Source organism: Myxine glutinosa, chromosome 2 (assembly GCF_964187855.1).
Source record: "Myxine glutinosa chromosome 2, kmMyxGlut1.1, whole genome shotgun sequence".
Classification (NCBI taxonomy): domain Eukaryota; kingdom Metazoa; phylum Chordata; class Myxini; order Myxiniformes; family Myxinidae; genus Myxine; species Myxine glutinosa.
In genome coordinates, this window is record NC_136262.1 from 206,829,190 (window position 1) to 206,855,824 (window position 26,635).

General features: G+C 45.6%; 1 protein-coding gene across 2 annotated transcripts in view; it reads right to left on the reverse strand.

The window, feature by feature from the left end:
- Window positions 1–26,635, reverse strand: part of ADISSP (adipose secreted signaling protein) — a 123,968-nt gene that overhangs the window by 78,588 nt on the left and 18,745 nt on the right. For both annotated transcript variants that reach the window (XM_068106423.2, XM_068106424.2), the window contains exon 3: window positions 1,454–1,608. In XM_068106423.2, coding sequence (XP_067962524.1) covers window positions 1,454–1,608 — 155 coding nt within the window. The remainder of the gene's footprint in view (window positions 1–1,453; window positions 1,609–26,635) is intronic.

The following is a 26,635-nucleotide window of genomic DNA, read 5'->3' on the forward strand; positions in this document are numbered from 1 at the left end:
ATTACTACGAACAAACACAACAAGGGCACCCAGCACACATTCACGGGGGAGGGGAGCTGGAACGAACGTTGGAATCCTGTTAGCAAAATGGCCACGATGTTACCAGATGCTTCTCCTTGGGACGCCTTTTGTCTCGACCTCACCACCGAGCACCTGGCCAGCAAATGGCAGTCCCCAGCACGAGAAGGTAAAGGTGATTCCCAGTGTGAACACAAGCAGGCAAAGTCGATCCTCAGCACGAATACGAACAGGCAAAGGCGATCCTCAGCACGAACTTGAGTAGGCAAAGGCGCGTGCAGGGAGAGTCCAAGTCATGCACGCATGCAGTGAGAAGGACAGTCTGATGAACCCGTGCACCGAGAGCGATCAACATGTGCAAAAAAACAAACAAAATCCAAGGACTTTCTGTCATGTACACATGCACCGAGAGGGAGTCCGGCAGCCAACAGAGAGCAGGGAGAGACTGGCCAAGAGAGTGAATCAAGTGCAGAGGCCTGTGAGAGGGTCCGGTCATGGCCCACGTGCACAGCCAACAAAGTCCAAGGCCAAGAGAGAGGACAATAAAGTTTGTCACTCCACCCCGACAAGCTCCCCCGAAGTTCCTCAGGCCCTGACTGGTAGAGTGCCACGTCCCCTCCACAAGCCCTCTCAAAGGGACTTTTACCGGGTGAATATCCAAATGATCTCTGGTCTGTCCTCTGTCCTTCAAGACTTTGAATCAATAACTGTGGATGCATTCTTGGTGCATCTGCCTGGGTTCAAAACTAAACATCTATCCAGCAAAACTTGATGTTTTCCCTTATGAGTGTAGGTCCTGTCTTTCACTCCCCAATGCATACTAACCCAAAATAAGGGGAAGGGGCTAAGATAATGTTCTGCTATGAAATAACTATTCTAAGGGACCTGTATGGTGGTTGCCATTACTTCTTAGCGGTTTCCCAAAACTGCAGCAATATTGTGCTATACATCGTTTTTGGCCCTATCTCTCGATTTGGAAAAATCACTGAAAAATTAACGTTTCCAGACGCAGGTCTTAATCAAAATCAAAACAATTTGTCCTTGTCACACACTCAACCTGTTCACCAAGTTTCGTCCAAATCCATCAAAACCTTTTGAGACATCCTGCTCACAGATAGAAAAACAGACTAATAGGGGGTGAAAACTAATAGGGTGCCACCTTCGATGGCAAAGGTAATAAATGGGCTCACACCACTTTCACCCTCACCCCTCAAAAGAAAAAGTGGAAATCAAGGAGAATGAAATTTAGAAAGGATGAGGGGGAGGTGAGGAGGAGGGGTGAGTGCTTATGGACAGGTATACCAGGATTGTATTTATACAATTAGGCAATTTTTCCAGGGTACCAAGTAATTTATACACAATTATATTTATTTGCATTCTTCCAATGAGCCAGGAAATAATACTGCAGGGGACAAAATATCAAAGCCGAACCAACCTTAACCAGGTAGTTCCCATCCTTGTCCTGCATCACCGTCACCACAGAGTCATGCAGGGAATTGTCAAAGTGCACATGGCCATGTAGATCTTCATGCCCAATTTCCTCCTTGTTGTCCTCCACAAAATGCACTCCCGCATGCTTCACTTGCTTCTCTGTGTGCAAAACACATGTCCACAATCCGAAGGTCATTATCCAGCACATCCTAAACATGCAAAATAGCACATTCTACATACAGCAGGGTCTGCAGGTTTCCGGCTCCCGAATGGTCCTTTAGAGCGGAAAATGCCACCATATTGAATAAGATTGTCTATCGGTCTGCACATTTCTTCTTTATGCATTAACGTGCTTGTTCTGCAGGTCTGGATAAGAATGGCTGCTTGACCACTCGTCTCTCCTCCAATCCACCTATCTCCATCTCTTCGCTCACATTGAGTCGCATAAGGCTCTACAAACAGACTACTGCAACCATCACAGATTGACATTTTCTTGTTGTTTCTGCAGTGAGACTGACTTGTTGTTTATCCTCAAACAATGTGTATTGCATTGCCAAAGCCATATATTTTGAAATGCTACCAAATCTGTTGTACTCGATTGTGGAAAATTCAAGTTCAAAGTGGAATTGGGATGTCCAATTCAAAGTGGAATTTTCCCTGGGAGGGGGAAGGGAAGGAGGGCAAAGCAGTGTCATCTGAGCTTTGTCACAGAGAAACCAATCCAATGCTGATGGCATTGCTAAAAATAGTGGCATCTGCAGAGAGGGCAAACAATGTTACATTTGTTGTAAATTCGTGTTCACAAATGTACAATAAACTCCATTTAAAATGAACATTAGTTTCAATACAATTTCACCATAATTCCCAAAACAAACAAAGCAATATTCAAAATGATTTATTCATAACATTTTGTGAAATCGTGCTATATATAGCGTTCGGTGGTCGTATCTCTCAATTGTGAAGAATCACTTAAAAAACTAGAACGCCATTCAGTAGAGCGCATACTCTCGCCGTGGGTCAAGTTGGAATAATACGTTTTGTTTAACATCCCCTCTCCCCAAAACAATAAATGAAAAAGAAAGTAGGCCCTAACTGCCAGAGAATTAATTTTGATATATCTCGGAATTGGATGAGAAAAACATCATTTTTAAAGAATAAGAATAAAAGCTTTAATGCAGTAAAACAGAAAAAAAAAATCCCCAAAAAATTCACAAAAAAACCTGGATCCGGAATAATATCCTGAGCTTCACCAAAAACTAATCAATTCTTCCTTATCCCAAGGGCAATCATCCGACCAACTTTCATCCAAATCCGTTCCTAACTTTTCCAGATATCTTGTTCACAAACACATGAACACACACACGCACGCACGCACGCACACACACACACACACACACACACACACACACACACACACACACACACACACACACACACACACACACACACACACACACACACACACACACACACACACACACACACGATCATATGCATTACTCCCTGGCGGGAGTAATAAACCTGAAAATCGCAGAGCCAGAATTATATATTTGGTCTGAGAAGCCCATGCGAGGTTTCGTCTTCTTCAGCCTCTCACAACCCTGGGAGAATATGCGATCTTTAAAAAAAAAAAGTCGGAATTTTGCAAAATCTGTTTTATTCGTTTGTTAATATACCTCAGCCATTGACAAATCTGGAATTATAATTTTATTTGAGGTTCAAATTAACCCGGGAGATGTCAAACGATGTCTGCAAGTCTGCACATGTGATAAATAATTAATCGTCCAGAGTCGACTCTTCTTCTTCTTCACGCAATAACAGCTTCCAGCTTCCAGACCGTACATCCAATCATCTTCAAATTTCGCACACTTGTTACGCTTCATGATTTCTACTACAGTATGAAGTTTCACGTCGATCAATGACGTGGTTCAAGAGATATAAATGTTTTTATTAATTATTTGCGTTTAATTAACGATATCTGCCAAACCACATGACCTATCACAAATTCCAAAAGGAAATTTTAGTAGACCGATATGCTGAACAGATCTGTGAAGTTTTCCCTCGATTGGATCGCAAATGAGGGGGAGCTAGGTTTTAAAGGTTTGTGCTTAAAAACGTCATAACTCTGAAACCATGTGATGCATGACGTCATGCTCGCTGACTTTTTTGTTCGTCATGGGTAGGCGATTCTGCCTGCCAAGTTTGGCCTCGATCTGTTCAGGCGTTTTGGAGAAAATTGGATTTTAGTGTTTTTCACTCAAAACAATATGGCGGCCGAACCACGTGACCTGTGATGTCATAATTACCATTACAATATTCTGCAGATCGAGTCCCTCCTATGGTGAAAATTTGTGCTCAATCAGTCCAATTATTGCAGAGAAAATGGTTTTTAAAGGAAAACAGAAAAAACAAATTCCCCAAAAAAATTCCTGGATCCGGAATAATATCCTGAGCTTCGCCAAAAACTAATCAATTCTTCCTTATCCCAAGAGGAATCATCCCACCAACTTTCATCCAGATCCGTTCAGAACTTTTCCAGATATCTTGTTCACAAACACACGAACACATACGCGTGCGTACATACACACACACACACACACGAACACATACGCGTGCGTACACACACAAACAAACACACACACACACACACACACACACACACACACACACACACACAATCGAATGCAATACTCCCTGGCAGGAGTAATTATAGTATCAGGATCTGGATCTTCACCAAAATCAAATCAATTATTCCTGGTCACAAAGCCGTACTGTCCACCATGGGCTATTGGGCAATGCCCGGTGGGATGGGACGCTGGGTAAAAAATGGGCCGCTGGGCTGGATAAAAAAACTGGTGAAAAAAAATTTGTCAAGGAAAACGGCAATGGGCTCTCCAATATTCGATGTGTTCACGGTTTGAATTACGTAACGTAACGTTTGTGACGATGTTTGCTTGTGCTTGTGTTACTGAAAATAAATTTAATTTTAATGGATTTTATTTAGTTTTTTTTTTTTTCAAGCATTTCGTCTATTTTCTCAGATAAGCAACATATAAATGAATAATGGGCCGACTTAGGTGAAGGATGCCCGGGCCGGTTTTAAGACCCAGTCCGCTACTGCTATCCACCAACTATTGTCTGAATCCATCCATAACATTTTGTGAAAAAATATATATATACTGTATATGCATATGTATATGTGCATATGTATATATACTGAGATATCATGCTCACAGATATACACACAGACAGAGAGACAGTGGTGAAAACATAACCTTGGCCCACCTTGAGCGGTGGAGGTAACTAGGATTTCAATATTTGGGCGAAATAGTTAACAGTCGGCCCTTTTTTATCGAGAGGTTCAAAAACACATTATTCACATTAAACAACTAAAATAAATCCAAAATGCAACATTAACTTTAAAAAGAAGAATAAGAAGAAACCTTTGAGGAAATAAATTGAAGCAAAACTTGATGTTTTCTTTATCAACATGTAAAAAAAATTCCTTCTTCCAAATGTAATCTTGATTGAGACCATTGTTGAGGAAATACGGGAAAACAACCAATTATTTTCACATGCAGGATGTTTCGATAGTCATATCAGAAGCCTAAGTACACCGACCTTATTATGCACAAACAAGTAACACACAAAAGTAGAAGTCAATATGGAAAAAAGGCTTTGCACAATCTTAATGCAAACCGATACAATATAAAGATTTTCGAGAAAGTGTGACATTTTATCTACTTTAATGAGATACGAGCAAATGCACCTGGCATTGCCAGGCAATGTGGAGTCGCTTTGCTGATGGGAATATTAAGAGAGAGGGTGAGTGAGAGGAGGGGAGGGGGGAGGAAGGGAAAGGTTGAAGAGGTGGGAGAGGGTGGAGGGGAGTAGGAAGGGGAAGGGAAGGGGCAGGGGAGAGGGAAAGGGGAGGGGAATAGGAAGGTGTGGAGAGGGGAAGGAGAGGGAGATGAGGGGATTGGGGAAGGGGAGGTGGGAGAGAGAGAATGGGGAAGAGACAGAGGAGGGGGTTGGAGAGAAAGGTAAGGGGGTGTGTTAGCAAGGAGAATTTGTTGAAAAGTTTGCACTGAAATATGAGTTGTTATCGCATGTATCACATCAGTCCACCACCCCTCACGTATGGACAATACAGTGCAGAGGGGAAAAGGGAAATTCTACCATTTTTGCTTACATAATAAATAGATGGTATAGAGTTTTGACCGACAGGTTTTAAGAGAAAATGAATAAAAATTAACTTTCACCATTAAAAATCGTGCGAATAAATTATTATTGAAGTATCAGCTGATTTTTGTTCATATCCTTTTCTCATCTGTGTTGCAAGTCGAGCGACCTGCTTTGTGATGCTTTAAAAGGTGGTGTATAATCAAAAATACTGTTTGATAGGGCGATCTATTACTGTTAGATGAGTAAAACGGGAATGTTGAAAGAAAGTATTGAATATAAAATATATATATATAACCACCTTTAGAGGCCATTTTTCCCCGCAAAGCGGGGGTTGGCCTTTTTCGGGAACCGTGGTTGTTGTTGTTTTTTGGTCCCCTTTTTGAAGCAATGTTTTACGGCCGGATGCCCTTCCTGCCGCCAACCCTTTTTGCCGCCTTTAACGACAAACAGGGAATTACCAGTGAACTGGTACTCAATTTGCCGACCTCGGAAGGATGACAGGCTGAGTCAACCCCCCTGGTGTTAATTCAGCGATCGACCGGGATTCGAACCCAGGATCCTAGGATCCTAAGCCAGCACCCTAGCCGCTAGCCCAACTTTCAGAAAGAAAGTATTGAATGTAGGAAGAATTTTCTGGATTTAATCGATATGTGAAAAGGGATTGAATGAGACTCATCATTATTATAAGTGAGAAAGAACATGAAAGAAGAAGTGTTTTTGTTTTAATGTAAATTGCAACTGGCCTATCGATCCTCATCTTTGCCTGGTGTTGGCTTAGCGGTTAGGGTGCCGGCTTGGGATCCTCGGATCCTGGGTTTGAATCCCGGTCGATTGCTGAATTAACGCCAGGGGGCATTATCAGTGAACACCACAGAGTCACTGAACTCGTGACTCAGCCTGTCATCCTTCTGAGGTCGGAAAATTGAGTACCAGTTCACTGGTAATTCCCTGTGTGTCGCAAGAGGCGACTAACAGGATTGGCACCAGGAAGGGCATCCGGCCATAAAACATTGCTTCAAAAGGAGGACCACGGTGCCCAAAAAAGGCCAACCCCTGCTCTGCGGGGGAAAATGGCATCTAAAAGTGGTTCTTTCTTCTTGTTCCATCTATCCTCACCTTACTCAACTATATCATATTGTTTGCTGATTACCTAGCATCTGATTGATAAAGAGATGGCGATCAGAACTGACATAAAATCCCCTTTTAGACAATCGTTGACGGCTAATGCGTGGACACACACACAGACGTATGCACGCACGCACGGACGCAGGCACACCGAATCCAAGCTCCTTTTATATTATGAATAACCACTTCCCTATTTAAGATAGTAAGCCTATTGCTTCAATTTTGTGGATTTGATTGCCGTTCAAAGCCTTAATCCAATCTTAGTTCCAAAACGTTTCACTGTCATCCTGCACTTTTTCAGCCACAATTAAAGAACAGTTAATCAAAACAACTTGATTATTTCTCCCTTGTTTATGTAGGCTGGAGCTCGTAGTGTACATAACAGTGGACAACAGCAATATGGCAACCAACATTCTGTATATACTAGATATAAATATATGTACAGTATTTATACATGATTTAGGATCAGCGAAGAGCCAGGTGACAGCTAGGATAAAAAGGGCAACACGCTGACAGTCGGGTGGTGGTAGTGGGGGCAACGGGCAGATGCAACAAGCAAGTGAATGAACAAGTTGCATACTTTTTGTTGCTGTGTTGCTTCGTTGCATACTCTCTTTCACTACAATTCACTCTTCTTCTTCTTCCTTTTCAAAAGAAAAAAAAAACACCTTTAGAGGCCATTTTTTCCCCGCAAAGCGGGGGTTGGCCTTTTTCGGGGACCGTGGTTGTTGTTGTTTTTTTGGTCCCCTTTTTGAAGCAATGTTTTACGGCCGGATGCCCTTCCTGCCGCCAACCCTTTTTGTCGCCTTTTACGACAAGCAGGGAATTACCAGTGAACTGGTACTCAATTTGCCGACCTCGGAAGGATGACAGGCTGAGTCAACCCCCCTGGCGTTAATTCAGCGATCGACCGGGATTCGAACCCAGGATCCTAGGAGCCTAAGCCGGCACCCTAACCGCTAGCCCAACACCAGGGATGTGGTGTACATATATTTGGTGTACACCAGGGATACTGTACATATGGTGTACACCAGGGATACTGTACATATATTTCAAAAGGCTGTCTTCAAATCGCTTTCAATCATTCCGATTCAAAATTTTCAATCTCTTACAGTTCTAACTTTCTCCAATCTCTAAACTCACCTCCATTCAACCCCTCCTCTAACATTTTCAAACATATCTCTGACTTGAAAATCTCAAGAACCCAATTTTGTTTTGGATGCTCGAATTTCATTATTAAATCGTTAATTTTTTTTTTAAATTAGATTTCATTAATCCTCCCCTCCAAAACTCCTCCTCACCCCACCCTTTCAAATCTCCCCTTTCACCCCCCCCCCCTCCTCAAAGTTTCCTCTTAACTCATCCACAAAGCTGCCCTTCTCTTCCTGCAGACCCTGCTGTATGTAGAATATGCTATTTTGCATGCTTAGGATGTGCTGGATATTCCTCCACCTCCTCCAATCTTCTATTTTCCCCTTCACCCCTCATATTAATCCTCACTGTGCCTCATCCCATCACCACCTAGCCTTTCGTCCTCCTCTCCTCATCCTGCCCTCTCTCCTTGCTCCACTGCAATCTCTGACACACTGTCAACTGCTCTCCCTGCCTCCTTGACTCCCTCATCTTACCCTCCCACCTCCCTCCACTATCTTGTACTTGATGCCCCACCTTCTCCCTTAACGGTATTGACCTCTAACATCTGGGGGTGTTCGCTCAAGCATGACTGATCTCTCCATACAGTGATACAGGCTACTTCTATCTGTAATATCTGTAAATGCGGATATCTATTACAAACGCTGCACACGCAAGGCCGCCAGCGTAGCTGACGACCGTTTCCACCCGTCCTATGGACTTTTTGCCCGCCTGCCGTCCAGACAGGACGTAAAACCTCAAAAGGCCCTTATATAAAATGCTTGAGGCATTTCTTGTTAAAAGTTGGTAACAAGTGTTTTTAACATAATTTGGGTATGCTGAATCCAAATCCGGTTGTTACCAAGCTGGCAAATGCTTTATAGTGGCTCAAAATCGCAATTCAAAATGGCCGCCAAAATCGCACATATTTGATGTGTCAAATTTTGCTATTTCATGCTTTAGGTTAAAACTATGTTAGCAGAGTAGGTATTTGGTCTTTTGAAAACACTTTCAGCATGGATAATTCAAACTAAGTTGATACCAAGCAAATACAAGCTGCTGGCACCCCGCCAGAGGACAAAATCCAAGATGGCCACAGTATAATTTGAAAAATGCATATATTTGGTTTCCCACTAGCCACAGATATGTTATTGGTGTCTGAATGTAGTACTTAAGGTTTAGAGTTAAAACAACTCATTAATCACAATACTGACTATTTCTACAACAGCAAACATATTGGATGATACCTGGAGTAGTGGTAGTTATACTGCTTCATTCATGTTATTGCTTTTCATAAGTTCTCTTTCAGATTATTAGAATCATTTTATGCTGGACGACAATCCGTGGACTTAGTTAAGGTGTTTAACATACTTAATCAGCGCAATGGCATTAGGTTGTGGCGGACACGATGGCTCGCTGGCGCGGTGACATCATTCCGCGCACCAAGAGGGTGTCGGCCACACCCGAGGGGCAGGCGTGGCCTCGGGATATACACGGGGCTCGCAGCCCCGAGCAAGTCAGTGCTACAGTTTGAGCTTTACAATAAAGACTCTTTTGACCCCACGCGTTGTGGCTTACCTTCTTTGGCAAACAAGTTGCATGCGTAGCACCACGCTACACTGGTGACCCCTTTTGGTTCAGCCGTCGCTGACCACAGAACGCGCCATGGCCAGCAACGCGGTAAAGCTCCCTGAGTTTTGGGAAGCACAGGCCGAGGTATGGTTCGTGCAGGCCGAAGCACAGTTCCAACTTCGAGGAATAACGGCGGACGAGACGCGTTACTATCACGTGATCGCCGCCCTCGGGCCTGGCATGGCCGCCCGAGTCGTGTCCATCCTGCGGCACCCACCGGCGGAGCACAAGTACAGGGCGCTCAAACGTCTCCTCATCGCCACGTTCGGCCTCACGGAGTTCGAACGGGCGGACCGCCTCCTGGACCTTCCTGAACTCGGCGACACATGACCATCGGTACGGATGGACTACATGCTGTCGTTGCTGGGTGACAAAGCCCCGGATTTTTTATTCTGGGCGCTTTTTCTACGCCAGCTACCGGCACAGGTACGCCTCGCGTTGGCCGGTTCCAACATAGGGGAACCCCGTGCTCTGGCCGTCTAGGCCGACAAGTTTTTCGCGGCTTGTGACACGCGGGCGAGCTTCGGTGCGGCCGTCGCGGATCCTGAGGCTGATGCACATGCACACCTCGTGGATCCCGAGGCTGATGCGCATGCACACCTCATGGCCGCCGCCACGCCCTGCCCACCACCACTGCAGCGGCGAAAGCCGCGGCCTCCGCCGCTCCCGCCGCAAGCCTGGTGCCGTTTCCACGCCAGGTTCGGCCACAAGGCTCAGAAGTGTTGCCCACCGTGCTCGTTTGGCAAGTCGGGAAACGACCGAGCCGACGCTCGGTAGCGGCCCTGAGCGTCGGCAATTCCGGCAGCCTCTTATTCATTACGGACACCTTGTCCGGGTGCCGCTTCCTCTGCGACACAGGAGCGCAGGTAAGCGTCATCCCAGCCCACGCGTCCGACAAGCGAACCGCGGGCCGGGGACCCGCGTTGCTTGCAGCCAAAGGTACACCCATACGCACATTCGGGAAGTGCTGCCTCTCCCTGCGGTTTGGAAGGCAGCGCTTTCAATCGTCGTTTGTAACCGCCAGCGTGCCCATGGCATTGCTCGGTGCGGACTTCCTATGTGCAAATGGGTTGTTGGTGGACGTGAAGCACACAAGGCTCGTCCAGGCCAAAACCTTTAGCTCGCTCGCTTGTTCGGTGAGCAGATCGTTGAGCAGCTCACTGGGCGGCTCACCGAGCGGCTCACCAAGCGGCTTGCTAAACGGTTCCGTCCCGGCGAGTTTGGTTTGTACGCTTCCGGCAGCGGATGACTTTACCCGCCTCCTCACCAGTTTCCCAGCCCTCACGCGGCCCACCTTCTCGGCGGTGGCTGTCAAGCACGGGGTGGAGCATCACATCCCCACCGTAGGGCCACTGGTCTACACGCGGGCATGCCGCCTCGAGCCGACGAAGCTCGCGGTGGCGAAAGCTGAGTTCGCTACGCTGGAGCGGCTGGGCATCGTGCGGCGCTCCAAGAGCGCTTGGGCATCGCCGCTGCACATCGTGCCGAAGCCCGTCGGGGGATGGCGGCCGTGCGGGGACTACCGCCGCCTCAACGATGCTACCACCCCCGACCGCTACCCGGTCCCTCACATCCAGGACTTTTCCGCCCGGTTGGCGAAAATGTCCCTCTTTTCCAAGGTGGACCTCATCCGCGGCTATCACCAGGTCCCCGTCAGGCTGGAGGACATACCGAAGACGGCCGTCATTGCACCATTCGGCCTCTTCGAGTTCCTGCGGATGCCCTTCGGGTTGAAGAATGCGGCTCAGGCGTTCCAGCGGCTGATGGACAGTGTCTTGCGTGACTTGGATTTCGTTTACGTCTACCTGGACGACATCCTCGTCGAAAGCGCGCCCCGTGAGGAGCACCTCCGCCATCTCCGCACGCTCTTTGAACGCCTGGGCCAGCATGGCCTGATCATCAACCCCGCCAAGTGCCGGTTCGGCATCGCCGAAATCGACTTTTTGGAGCACCGCGTCACCAGGCATGGGGCCATCCCCTTACCGGCCAAGGTGGAGGCGGTCAGGGAGTTTCCGCGCCCCCGCATGATCAAGGGGCTCCAGGAGTTCCTGGGCATGGTGAACTTTTATCAGCGGTTCCTGCCCCGCATCGCCCAGCTCCTGCGCCCCCTGCACGAGGCCCTCCGAGGGAAGCCGGGCAAAGGTGACGTTGCTTGGACCGAGCCGATGGACGCGGCGTTCGCGGGCGCGAAGCTCGCCTTGGCTAACGCCACCATGCTCGCGCACCTAGCGCCCGATGCACCGATCGCCCTCACCACCGACACGTCGGACTACGTGGTGGGCGCGGTGCACGAGCAATGGGTGAAGGGAGCTTGGCAGCCGCTGGCGTTTTTCAGCCGGCAGCTCCGCCCGCACGAACGGCGGTACAGTACCTTCGACCGCGAGCTCCTCGGGCTTCACCTGGCGGTCCGGAATTTCCGCCATCTGCTCGAGGGCCGTTCGTTCACGGCCTTCGTCGACCACAAGCCCCTGTTCTTCGCGATGGCCAAGGTCGCCGAGCCGTGGTCGGCCCGGCAGCAGCGTCACCTCTCGGCCGTGTCCGAGTACATGACGGACATCCGGCACGTCACGGGGAAGGACAACCCGGTGGCGGATTGCCTTTCCCGGTCCGTCGCCCACGCGGTCCACCTCGGGATCGACTATGCCCGGATGGCGACGGACCAGACCGCCGACCCCGATGTCCAGGCCTTGCGGACCGCTGTCACGGGCCTCCACGTCACCGAGGTGCCGTTCGATGGCACGGGCACGGCCCTCTTGTGCGACGTCTCCCTCGGCCGGCCTTGCCACATCGTGCCCGCGGGCTGGCATCACCGGGTTTTTGACGCCATCCATGGCCTGTCCCACCCGGGCATGAAGGCCTCCCAGAGGCTGGTCTGGCATGGCCTCCAGAAGACCGTCCGCGATTGGACCAGGACGTGCCTAGCGTGCCAGCGCGCGAAGGTGCACCGCCACACCCAGGCCCCGTTGGCCCCGTTTACTGTGCCCGAACGTCGGTTCGACCATGTTCACGTGCACTTGGTGGGACCTCTGCCCCCCTCACGGGGTTTCACCGACGTCCTCACCATGGTGGACCGCACCACCCGGTGGCCGGAGGCAGTGCCTTTGGCGGCGACGATGGCGGCGGACGTCGCGCAGGCGTTCATCGCCACCTGGGTTGCCCGGTTCGGCGCCCCCTCGGACATCTCATCCGACCGCGGCCCCCAGTTCACCTCGGAGCTCTGGGGGGCGGTCGCGCAGGGGCTCGGCGTCCAGCTGCACCACACCACGGCCTACCACCCCCAGGTCAACGGCCTGTGTGAGCGCTTCCATCGCTCCTTAAAGGCCGCGCTCCGGGCCACCCTCCGCGACGGCGGCTGGGTCGACAGGCTCCCCTGGGTCCTGCAGGGCCTCAGGACGGCGCCCAAGGATGACCTGCGCACATCCGCGGCGGAGTTGGTCTTCGGACAACCGCTGCGGGTGCCGGGCGAGTTCCTCCCCGACACCATGGTCCGCGGCGCAGCAGCGCTCCGCACTGCACCAGACCGCCCAGAGGTTGGTCCCGGTGCGACGGCGCACCACGGGTGCCCGCCAACGCACGTCGCCCCAGAGCTTCGCACGGCGGAGTACGTATTCGTCCGCCACGACGCCCACCGGACACTGCTGCCATCTGGCAGAGCATACCATCCAGAACATGGATACTGAATATGGTGCAGTCATTCCCCCTAATTTGACACCGGGAAAATTTGTACATTTTTCCGCAGATAACATTGACATCAATGATTCATCGATGGATGGAAAGAACACGTTCCATGCCACTCAGATGGCTGTGTGGCAACGAGGTCCTGCTCCAGACTTCAACCTCCATGATCTTGTACCATCGAAGCATAAATCACTTTCAGTGCCAGATGCCATGAATAACATAATAGAAGCCAATGTCAGGGAAACACAACGTACACCAGCGTTTACTGCAGAAATCCAGCCAGAATGGTACACCGAAGTTGAACATGAAAACGCATCAGCGCAACTGGCGCGAGCTACAGATAGGGTCTTTCTTCATGAAATGGGAAAATGAAAATCCACAGTTGGGATGGACGCAACACAATCAGTTTTACAGCACGACGGATCCAGAAATGACAACGATTGGCTACTTACCAATTATTCAAGCCCCGGCGCATGAGCTTGACACTCTTACTACGGTCATAAAACGCTGCATGCACATCAGCTCAAAGCTAGGTCAAAAGTATGTAGTACTCACGGTAGACCAAGCATTGTATTGCAAATTACTGGAGTTGAAATCTGCGATACCTGAGTTCAAGGAAGTTCTCATCCCTCGCCTTGGTGGTCTTCATATCTCCTTGAACTTTCTCAAAGCTATTGGCCAGCACATGCAGTCGTCGGGGTTAGCAGATATCTGGTCCGAGAGTGGAATTATGGGACCGTGCACCACAGAACACTGTATGGCAGGCAAGTCATATTCTAGAGGAATGCGAGCTCACAAACTAACATTGCAGGCACTTTGGCAAGTGCTTCTACCACAACTTACAAGCTACCTTGAGGAGCATGACGAGCAGCTGAAAAATGAACTGGACAATGCGTCAGATTCGATTGATGATCTTACCGCAATCATTGGATTTTGATTGGATTTGGTCCTCTGGCGGGGTGCCAGCAGCTTGTATTTGCTTGGTATCAACTTAGTTTGAATTATCCATGCTGAAAGTGTTTTCAAAAGACCAAATACCTACTCTGCTAACATAGTTTTAACCTAAAGCATGAAATAACAAAATTTGACACATCAAATATGTGCGATTTTGGCGGCCATTTTGAATTGCGATTTTGAGCCACTATAAAGCATTTGCCAGCTTGGTAACAACCGGATTCGGATTCAGCATACCCAAATTATGTTAAAAACACTTGTTACCAACTTTTAACAAGAAATGCCTCAAGGAGTTACAAATGCTGACTTTTCCTCCTGTCTAGTCTGTGAAAAAGTACCGCAGCATCCAGCCAGATCTGCCAGACTCTGTAACAGCTTCTTCCCCCAGGCTGTCAGGCTCCTCAACACCCGGTTACCTTCCACCACCCGCTTTAATTTAACTAACAGAGTCTAAACGCCCTCCTCCCCCACGCCCCCACACTTGCACTACATATATCATATGCTGCTATACATAATATGTTGCTGCATTAATGGTTTATACTTATCTGATGTAACCTACAGTCAACTGTTAAACTCTATACATTTTTGTTAAAATTTTCATTTTATGTTGTCTTGGATATACTCATATTGCCATGGATATTCATTGTGTATTTACTGTATACTATCCTGTGTATTTATGGTATTGTTCTGTGTATTTATGGTATTGTGTTACACTTGTCATGTCCAATTGCACTATGAGTAGTCTTGCTTGAATGTTTATATTGCACCGAGGTCCAGGAGGAACGTCATTTCCTTCCATTTTATACTGTATTGTATATTAGGCCATCAGACATCATGGGTTTTCTTCTTCTTTCGTGCAACAACCCTTGGGATTACGTGATACCTTCACAATGAGTCCTAAATATCATTATTATTCAGAATATCAATGTCCCCAACGTAAAAACCTGCACAGAAATTAAAAAAGTGAAATTTAAAAACCGAAAAAATACTCATTATAAAACGTCCGTTGACCTCGATAGTGTAATAAAAATCAACCAATCGGTGAGGCCACAACGCAACGTTCGTGGTATTGACCAATCACATGTGTTGTGTTATTGAACTGTGTACCGGGAGAAAGCAACATGGCTGCGCCCAGGCCTATTCACTCGGATTCGAAGCCTGTTGAGTTTTCTTCAAAACTTTGTGTTATGCATGTCGTTCCATCAACTAAAAGTAGATTTATATCATTTACAAGTAATTATTGGATGAAGTTTGTGAGCTTTGCAGCTGAATGGAGAAAGTTTGACTGCAAGGAAGGCAATGTAGTTGAAAACATTTCGAATAAACTATGTCTCGACTTCGTCAATGTGCAATCTTGTATAGATGCTGTACCGAGTAGTGGTAATGTGGGCTATCATTACGAGTGCTACAGAAGATTCTGCGATGTCAGCAAAGTCAAAAGGAAAGAGAAGTCATGCTCAAACAAAACCAAAGAAGAAGGTGAGTGACATGAACAATCATATGCTCTTTAAATATTTATCAAAACTAGCTGATGTCTAACGGTCAGTGTTCGTCATTTTTAATTTTTTTTAGTAATAGTTTCGTACAAGTACCCGACTGCAAAGCCGCAATGAGCCGGCGAAGCCAAAGCCTCTTGCCACTATTTTACCCATCACGATGGCATCAGTGGGTTTTAGGTAGTTGGTAATAGGTAGGTGTAGTAGGTACCGTACCTGGTAAGACTTGGTAAAAGAGAAGAGCAGACAGTCCTCCCCAATACCTACATACAATAAATGTCACAAGAAGCTTAAGGAAGTAACTATACAATGTGCTAGCTTAGGGCCTATTTTAAGAAATTTTAACTGGGCTTAATATACGTTTTCACAGTATGTGTGTAGTCTTCTAACTTCAGTCGCTGTCAGGACTGGTTCTCTCCGGGCACTGCGGCTTCCTCCACCAGAAGAAGTTAGCTTGCAGTAAGATCAGTGCCGACAGATCAGACGATAGCGCCGTTTCAACGGCAACGTGTGACTGTCGTTAATCAAACCGTGTCGATGGTGCTGATTGGCTGACCTAAGCTGATCGCTGATTGGTCAGCTCACAAAATTTCGCAAATTCAGACCTAAATTGACACCATTTGCATTCTGGATGAGATTAAAATTGATAAAATTTACTTCTTGATTAATTCGGTGAATTCCGTCTCAACTTCGGATATTTCCGGCCGTGAAAAACTATCCCCTACGGCCGCGAGATTTCTAAAAAATAATTCTTCATCAATTTTAGAATATTTGACGCCGTTTTCAGCCTCCGAAATGCGTAATAAGCTTTTTTGAAGGATTTTAAAAAATGCTCGAATCTCATTGGTTCCGGTGTTTGGTGACGATTTTCGTTGAAGATAACAAGGTTGGTCTGAAAGTATTTTAATTACAAATTAGAGGTGCATAAGATTGTGAATCAAACAAAGACGGGTGAAACAAACTCCTATTGAACTTTTTTGCAATTTTGTTATGCATACTTCCGCATCCGGAAGATGGTGGCCTCCATTGAGTGATCTGGTTTTTGAATTTTTTTTTCAACTGCTCGAATCTCACTGGTTCCGGTGTTTGGTGACGATTTTCGTTTAAGATAACCAGGTCCGTGCGGGCCGAGGTTGGTCTTAAAGTATTTTAATTACAAATTAGAGGTGCATAAGATTGTGAATCAAACAAAGACGGGTGAAACAAACTCCTATGGATCTTTTTCAAATTTGTTATGCATACTTCCGCATCCGCAAGATGGCGGCCTCCATTGAGCGATTTGGTGCGTCAAAGCTTCGAAATTCTCAAGCCAAGGGATCCAGCATAATCTGTTTTTTCAACATAATGCGTACGCGTTCATTGACAACACCGGCTTCGTCGGCTATTATTTATCTGTAACGTTTGGTTGACAATGACATGAAAGATCCCTTTTACTGAGATGGGCGAATATCCATCCCACAAATTTTGTGTACCCTTGCCAACTCATGCTCTGATATTTTCCCCGTACAATGTACATGATTGAAAGATATTTTCCCCATCGAAAGTAAATACATCTCGCCTCAATGTACATGCATGCTCAGGGGCTCATATCCTTACAAGCTTTGCCTCTTTATGGGCCCCTCCGCAGTATCACCCATCTTACATACTTCTTTTTTACTTTGACTTGATTCTAAATTTATAAACTTTCTCCCATTAAAATTGTTATTGATATATATTTGATACTGTGGAAATAAACTGAACTGAACGTAAATGTTTAGAAATATTTGTTCCTGTGAAATATTAAGGTCTGAAATGTATTTTGCTGACCACAGAGAATAATTTTGTAGAAGATTTTTAAAAAGTTTATAAACAATGCTGATCTAAATCAAAATCAGTTGACCGTGTTCACCACCCATCGGGAAACCCCTGGCCAATTTTTTTTAATTTGGTTTTTTTCTTCAATTTGAAGTGTTTTAGCAAAACATTCCCCACCCATGGGGTGAACCCTGTCATTTAAAAAACTGAAATTTTTAAACATACATCACAAGGCACCAGAAGAGCTCTGCACTCTCAGGATTCGATCTTGCGGGCTTACTGTGTGAAATATAAAACCCCCACTTTTTTTAAACCCGGGGAGAACCCTGAATGGGATATACATTGTATTTACATTTATTTTTTTTGAGAAAAAGTAAGTGTTATTGAAAAGAATATTAAAATTAGACATGTAAGTGGTGTATTTTCCAACAGTTGTTGATTTTTCCCCATTTTTTCTTAACTTCCAAAGTCTGTATTTTTATTTTAGTGTTTTGATTGTTTATTTATGTTCCATTTTAATGCAGATGGAGGGACAGACGTGCACGAGCTTGATGAGGGCCCTGTTGTGAGTTCAACAGCTACATGTAGCACCAGGGAGCCCAGCAGAAAAAGATTGCTCAGATCTGAAAGAACAAAGACTCCAAGATCATGGAGCAGATGGTACATGTTTCCTGATGAGTGTTGTTTGTGTCACTCAAATAGATACAAACGCAACCGCATCACTGGAAAAAGATCACTGTCAAGACTTCTTACGTGTGAGTTTGTGAATGGTGGTCAACTACTGGAAGCAGCACATAGAAAAGAAGATATTTTCCTACTACAGGAAATAGAGGGTGAAGATTTAGTGGCAAAAGAGCTTCAATATCACCATGACTGTTACAAAGACTACACCAGATTTCTAACCAGACCGAGCAAGCCATTGACAGCCATTCAGAATGGTTATACCGAGGCTTTTCTGAAATTCAGTGAAGATGTTATCAGAAAGAGGATCTTGGTGCGGAACTAAATCTTGTCTTTGGGCAAACTAAACAAGATTTTCAGAAACATCATCAAAGAGGTGGATGGAGTTGATGCACCGTATCGGACATGGAAATAAAGAAACGTCTGCAGAAAACATTCCCACAACTTACCTTCTTGACACCTTCCAATCGCAACATGAGTGACATCCTTTTCAGTGAAAACCTATCAGCAGATGATCTGGCTGAAGATTTGATGGACAACTCTTCATCAACTGACAGCTCAACAGATGAGGAAGACAACAGCGAAATCAGTAATAAACCAAAATCATCCACTCATGCACCCTCTGTAAACAGTCATCTACACACACTTTATAATGCTGCCCTTGTGATAAAGGCAACAATTTCTGGTAACCAGCACTCACCTGTATGGCCCTCTACAGCAGCACATCTGACATTACAGAAAGCCAAGGATGGTATACCTTACCAACTCTAAGTTTTTGGCTTGGCTTGTTGGCGCATCAACTGAACCCAAAGACACAAATTATGTAGATGTATCACATGATTGTGAGAACAATCTGTTGTCAATAGCCCAGGACATTGTATTTTTGGCAACAAAAGGCAAACGAGTGATGCCAAAGCACACAGCTTTAGCGACAGCGGTGCGCCATTTGACTGGATCTGCTAAGTTGATCGGGATACTAAATGGATTGGGGCATAGTATTTCACACTCCACACATATGGAACACAATACTGCCCTAGCAAAACGTCAAATCGACTTAGGTGAAGACGCTCTTCCACAGGGAATTCAGCCTTACACTTTTACCACATTAGTGTGGGATAACATTGACTTTGGAGAGGAAACACTATCTGGGAAGGGTACGACTCACAGCACAAATGGCATCATGATTCAGAGAGCAGCTCAACCTTCAGTGGATCCACCCACTAATATCCAACCGTTTATGGGCCATGGAAAGAAGAAGGGACCCAATTCCATCGGCATTGCAGTAGATATGACAAGAAATATCCTTGAAAAGGCAGAGAATAAAGCCAGAAAGATGGACTTGGCATACAATATGCTTAGATATAAGCATACCGGCGTTCCTGGTTGGACAGGATTTCACACAGTGTTATTATGTAAGGTGTATCCACGAATGACCACTGTATCATACTTGCCGGTATTAAATGCAAGTCCAACAGATATGGACACAGTTCAGATAATCTTAACTCTAAGTGTCAAGTATGCTGATGCATTAGCACAGGAAGTCATTGTCGTCGTATTTGACCAGGCAATTTACGCTAAGGCCCAATAGATCCGCTGGAGAACTCAGGAATTCAAGGAAAGACTGGTTGTACGCCTCGGTATGTTTCATACCAAGATGGCATACCTAGCCTGCATTGGTAAAAGATATCGAGATGCTGGGTTTACTGACATATTGATTGAATCTGGCGTAATTGCTGAATGGAGTTGTGACTGGGCATCACTACAACAGAAGTATGCGAGCTCATAAAGTTATGCATGATGCCTTGCGCTACCTGCAGTGGGAAGCATACATGGCTAGTCTGGAAGATGGAAAAGGTACAGTAATTGATGTTATGGAGAATTTACATACCGGATTCAACCAGGAAAATCTTACTGAAGAGTTAAAGAGCCAAGCATTCCGAGATGTAACATCATCGTTTGCTGAATTCTTACAGAAGAGGAGCAAAGAAAGTGCCACCTTCAAGTTTTGGCCAATGTATGTTGACATGGTTGAGAATGTCATGCTTTTAACCAGGGCTACAAGAACAGGCAATTGGGAACTGCATGTCAGAGAATTCTACCTTGGTTATTTGCATATGACAGACCAAATTACTCCCGCTACCTGTCGGCTTACTACCTTGAAATGTGAGACCTACCCGAAAAAATATGCCCCCAAATCATGAAAAACTGTAAAATAAAATAAAAGGTAACCATGGCAATACTTGACCCCATCCCCAAATAATATTTCAGAAAAGTCACCAAGTTTGGTGGTGATCGAATGCAGCATTAAAAAGTTGGGGGCAAAAACATGGTGAAGGCACATTGTGGCAGTGCCCCCCCCCCCCCAACACCCGTCTAGGGGGATTTACCCACTCCAAATATTTATTAAATTATATAAAGTGGTGACAATGTTGACATCATCCACAAAACACTATAAAACACTGCATGAAACCATATTTATTTGTAACGTGTTGTTATGGTATATTCGTCTGAATGAATGAATGAATGAATATGAATGAATGATCGTTTTAAGGCCATTTTCCCCGCTAGAGTGGGGGTTAGCCTTGCGGGCCCCATGGCAATCATGGTTCCCTGTTTGATGCAATGTTTTTATGGCCGGATGCCCTTCCTGACGCCAACCCTTAGTCACCTCTTACGATACGCAGGGATACGGTGTACCTATTTTAAACTGGGGTACACACTGGGATCATTCATCCCAGCAAGCTGGTACTCAATTTGCCGACCTCGGAAGGATGACAGGCTGAGTCAACCCCCCTGGCGTTAATTCAGCGATCGACCGGGATTCGAACCCAGGATCCTCGGATCCCAAGCCGGCACCCTAACCGCTACGAACACCAGGTATATTCGTCTAATGTACAAAAATATGATTTACATCAACTACACGTTATAAATTAATGTGCAGGTTTTTTTTCTGGGGACAAACTGATTTTAACTCAGAGGGTCATTTGTACAACATCAATGATATTTTTAGGTAATCCCAAGCGTTGTTGCACGAAATTGGAAAATTAAGCCTATTTTCCACCTATGCCCCATGGCCTATGAGCTGCAACTCAAAATTACCAAAACTTATACAGACTAATATACACCTACCCTCATGAGATAACGCCGGACAGATAAGCACACACCTTAATGTTCGGGGACGTGACAACTACCTGGAGCACTCTGGCAATGCCATATTTGTGACATCCCTTCCACCTCGCCTTCTCCCCATCCCTCCACCCTTCAATAAGATGCCAACCTATGAGATTTGTCCATTCTTTATCCTCTAAATGTTGAGCATCAAGCAAATCAGCAGCAACACATACCGATACGTACCACCGATCTCCCAGACTCAGAGGGGACACTCTAACCATTACACCACCGAGGCTGGTATAAAAATATATTATCCAGGTTGACAACTAATCGGTGGACTGCTTCAAAAAAAGGCGATGCGTAATGCCTCCCCAACGGCACATTTAATGGCAAAAGCATTTTTAAAGGAAAACAAGCGTTACGCCTAGGTCCCCCGTCGGTGAAGTGATGTGAGTTGACAAAGTGGAAGACGCAAGGCGGCCATCTTGGATCTTGACGTGGCGACCCAATTTTCAATAGCGTTCTCCCTTATGCGTAAATACACCCACACTCCAGATTAGAAGTTAGTAGTTCGTTTATATTTCAAGATATTTCACTCAAGGTTCAGACATATATATGGTGGCGGCCATCTTGGATTTTGACGTGGCGACCCAATTTTCAATGGCGTTCTTCCTTATGCCTAGATACACCCACACACCAGATTAGAAGTTGGTACTTCGCTTATTTTTCAAGATATTCCGCCAACAAGGTTCAGACATACATGGCGTCAGACATACATGGCGGCGGCCATCTTGAATTTTGACGTGGGTTGCACCCACACACCAAATTAGAATTCGGTCCTTCGCTTACGCACCAACGCACGCACGCCCGCACGCACGGGAAAACCATAGTCCCCCTTTCGCTCCGCGGTGCGACGGGGGACAATAAACAAGCCCAAGACCGTTTTAAATTGGATAAGCTGTAGAATGTTGGACTTAAAGAAAATCGACTCGGATAAGACACTCATTCCCAAGATTTTTAGAAGGAAGCACTTTCACAATATTCAGAAAACGGTTCTTTATGAATGCATTTTCAAACAACACAGTTCACTGCAGAAATTAACCGACCCAGTACGCTTTGCTGCACACCATAAATAAATGGTGCTCATTCACACAGCGAGGAGGAAAAAAGAAGACGCAGATGAAACTACAGTGCCCCCAGAAAGTATTCTCCCCTTGACTTTTTCACATTTTGTTGTTACGGCCTGAATTTAAAATGGATTGAATTGAGATTTTTTGTCACTGATATACACATAACACCCCATAATGTCAAAGTGGAATTTTTATTTTCGAAATATTTACAAAATAGTTTAAAATGAAAAGCTGAAATGTCTCCAGTCAATAAGTATTCAACCCCTTTGCTATGACCCTCCAAATTGAGCTCAGGTGCGTCCAATTTCCTTTGATCATCCATGCAATGTTTCTACAACTTCAGTGGAGTCCACCTGTGGCCAATTCAATTGATTGGACATGATTTAGAAAGAAACACACCTTTCTATATAAGGTCCCACAGTTGACAGTGCACGTCAGAGCAGAAACTCGACCATGAAGTCCAAGAAACTGTTCGTAGAACTCCGAGATAGAATTGAGTAGGAATTGGTTTGGGGAGGTGTATAAAACAATTTATATAGAGTGTTGAAAGTTCCCAAGAGCACAGTGAGCTCCATCATTAGGAAATGGAAAGAATATGGAACTACCCAGGCCCTTTGTAGAGCCGGCCATCCGAGCAAACTGAGCAACCGGGCAAGAACGACCTTGGTCAAGGAAGGTGATGAAGAAACAAAATGACCACTCTGACAGAACTACAGAGTTCCTTGGAGATGGGAGAATCTGCCAGAAGAACAGTCTCTGCAGCACTTCACAAATCTAGGCTTTATGGGAGAGTAGTCAGACGGAAGCAACTCCTGAGAAAAAGGCACATGACAGCATCCCAGGAGTTTGCAAAAAGGCACATGAAGGCTCTGAGAGCATGACACAAAAGATTATGTGGTCTGGTGATATGAAAATTGAACACTTTGGCCTGAATGCAAAGTGCTACGTCTGGCAGAAACAGAGCACAGCTCATCACCCATCTGACACCATCCCTACCATGAAGCATGGTGGTGGCAGCATCAGGCTACGGGAATGCTTTTCAGCAGCAGGGACTGGGAGAATTGTAAGGATAGATGGAATGATGAATGGAGCCAAATACAGGCAAATCCTTGAGGAGAACCTGCTTCAGAGTGCAAATGACCTAAGACTGCAGCGAAGATTTATGTTCCAACAGGACAATGACCCCCATGCATGCAGCCAAAGCAACACTGGAATGGCTCCAGAACAAGAATGTGAAAGTCCTTGAGTGGCCCAGCCAACGTCCTGACTGGAATCCCATTGAGAATCTGTGGAAAGACTTGAAGATTGCTGTTCACCGATGCTCCCCATCCAACTTGACAGAGCTTGAGCAAATCTACAAGGAAGAATGGGAGAAACTCCTGTAAATACAGATGTGCAAAGTTGATACAGACATACCCAAGAAGGCCTCAAGCTGTAATCACAGCCATAAGACGCTTCTACGAAGTATTGACTCAGGGGGTTGAATACTTATGTAAAATAGATATTTCAGCTTTTCATTTGGAATTATTTTGTAAAACTTTCTAAAACCAAACTAAAATGATAATCCCAAACCCATCCCTCTCTGTACCCACCGTACCCAGTCGTACCCAGCTGCTCCTGGACTCTGTGTCCTTTCCTCCTGACAAGGTGGAAAAGTTTCTGTCAACCCTCGACTCTGATTCTGCAACTGGTCCTGACGGCATCAGCCCACGGGTCCTAAAATCATGTTCTTCTGCTCTTTCACTCCCTCTTTCTGTTCTCTTCACCCTCTCTTTTGCTCAAGGTCATCTGCCATCTGCTTGGAAATCAGCCAACATCACCGGTTTGCACAAAAAAGGTGCAAAAACAGATCCCAGCAACTACAGACCAATCAGCCTTCTCCCAATTATCAGCAAAGTCATGGAATCCATCATTGCTTCAGATATTAAATCTTTCCTCTTCTCCAATGGCTTGATCTCTGATCATCAATTTGGTTTCAGACCTGGTCACTCTACTCTGGACATGCTGCTTCTGCTTTCTCAACAATGGATGGAGGTCCTCAACGCCAAACAGGAAATTAGAGCTGTCTCCCTTGACATTTCACGTGCCTTCGATACGGTCTGGCACCCTGCTCTGCTCACCAAATTCTCCTCCTTTGGTGTCCATGGAAATCTCCACGCATGGCTGGCGGACTTCCTCTCTGGTCGTAGTCAACGTGTGGCCCTGAATGGGTTTCTCTCATCTCCTCTTCCTGTTCAGGCTGGAGTTCCCCAAGGTAGTGTTCTGGGCCCTGTGCTTTTTCTGGTCTTCATCAATGATCTCTCTGACTCTTGAAAATCCTCTCTATCTCTTTGCTGACGACTCTACTCTCTGTCGCTCCATTCCTCATCCCTCAGATCGGCAGTCTGCAGCCTCCTCACTCTCTGCAGACCTGGACAAAATCACAGACTGGTCAAACAAGTGGAACATGTCTTTCAATCCTGACAAATCTCACACTCTTACAATGTCTCTCCGAAAAGACCGACTGGACAACCCTCCCATCTACTTTCTCAACAATCCTCTTAGTCTAGTAGGAAGACTAGGTCCCCCTGCACCCCCCGGAGATATACTTCTAATCAGTGTTTCTAGATTGGAAAAAATGTGTAGAAAATGACTAGCTATGGCCCCAAGCTGAAAAAATGTCCCACATACCATTTTTATGCAAATTACTGCTGCCATTATCAAAAAAACGATTTTTGACATATCTCAGCCAATATTGCAGATAATTGAAAAATGAAGGTGTCTAGACCCATGTTTTGAAGGGCATAGATCATGATAGAACTATTCATAACATGATTACATGTGTCTATGGTATACTAGTATGCATATTAATGCTGTAATTACAAAATAATCAGTTTTACAAATGATAAGGATACGTTAATACTGCAGATAACTTAACATGGTACATAAGGGGTCTAAACCCAGGTATTTTCAAGGTTAAATGTCAACAAGATGCTCCTGAGTCTTGCATAGGGGCGGGACATTGGCAGTAACATTGGTACCACTCAACTTTTCTTCCCACCATTGACTTTGTATTGCGAGAGATTTTCACTTGCTTATTTAAAGGTTTCTCACCCAGCCCACGTAAAATCTACCAACTCCTGCTGTTAACTCCCAAACATATTTTTTTATGTTATCCAATCACAGTGCAGAAATGACAGACTAGAGATCCAAATTAGTGCTGCTATAGCTGCCATTTTACATTTCCATCCATGTAACATGCGCGCTCGCGCGCTCGTATCAATTGGTAATGTCGCGCGCTCGTATCAATTGGTAACGTTGATGTTATTGAATACCTCAGTTGAAAGTTCAGTCTTCCATTCCATCTGTGTGTTGTTCTTGGTATTCATCCTCCAATCTAGCCAGGTAAGATGCTAACTATAATGTTACTCACACTCTTGACTTCAGTTTCTGCATGAAATCATAAACAGGCAGAATAACAGCTGAGCCAGCTAGCACCATGTTAGCTAACGTTAAAGCTAGCCTCATCTATGTACAGTATGTTCCTAATGTCGGTGTAACTTAAACTTTTGTTAATGCCAAACATGAGACATATCTGTTGACTTCTGTATATGAATTGAACCAGAAAGAGGCACGACAGCTGAGCTAGCTACAGTAACTTAGCACAATGTTTCATTGGCCTAGATAGCTAACGTTAGTGTGGAAGAATTTAGATGTTTTAGCTATTAGCACTTTTGATGCCACTAAACATGGTTTAGTCAGCTAAAAAGTACCCTAGTGTAGAACATGACTCAGAACCTCTGTTACCTCACTGAAAACTCAGAGCCTCCTTTCACAGGCACTTTTAACATCATTCGTGATTTCTTATTTGTCATTTAACAGTGATGGTAGACATCGACAGCAAGCATGCCCAAAAGAAAACGGAGTGTAGAACCTGCAGCCCAAAGCTCTCCTCCAACATGCATCCTTCATGTACCATCCATGTCTGATCATGGGGATTTCACGCCCCTCCGTAAAATTAAAGGATCTGCTTCAGAAAAACTGCAACTGCTTCAAAAGATCCGGGATAGACGTCTCAACCAACCGCATGACTCCCCATGTCGTATGCAATCAGTATGTGATCAGATCCCGGCAACTCTTCCTGATGACCTAGAAAGAGTAGGATATCACAGCAAGTGTTATAAGCACTTTGTCCGCCACTTTCATCGTCTGGGAGATGATACAGAACCAGGGCCATCAACCTCATCATGGCATCACTCTCCTCGTAAACCAGGAGGTTCTGCTGAACCC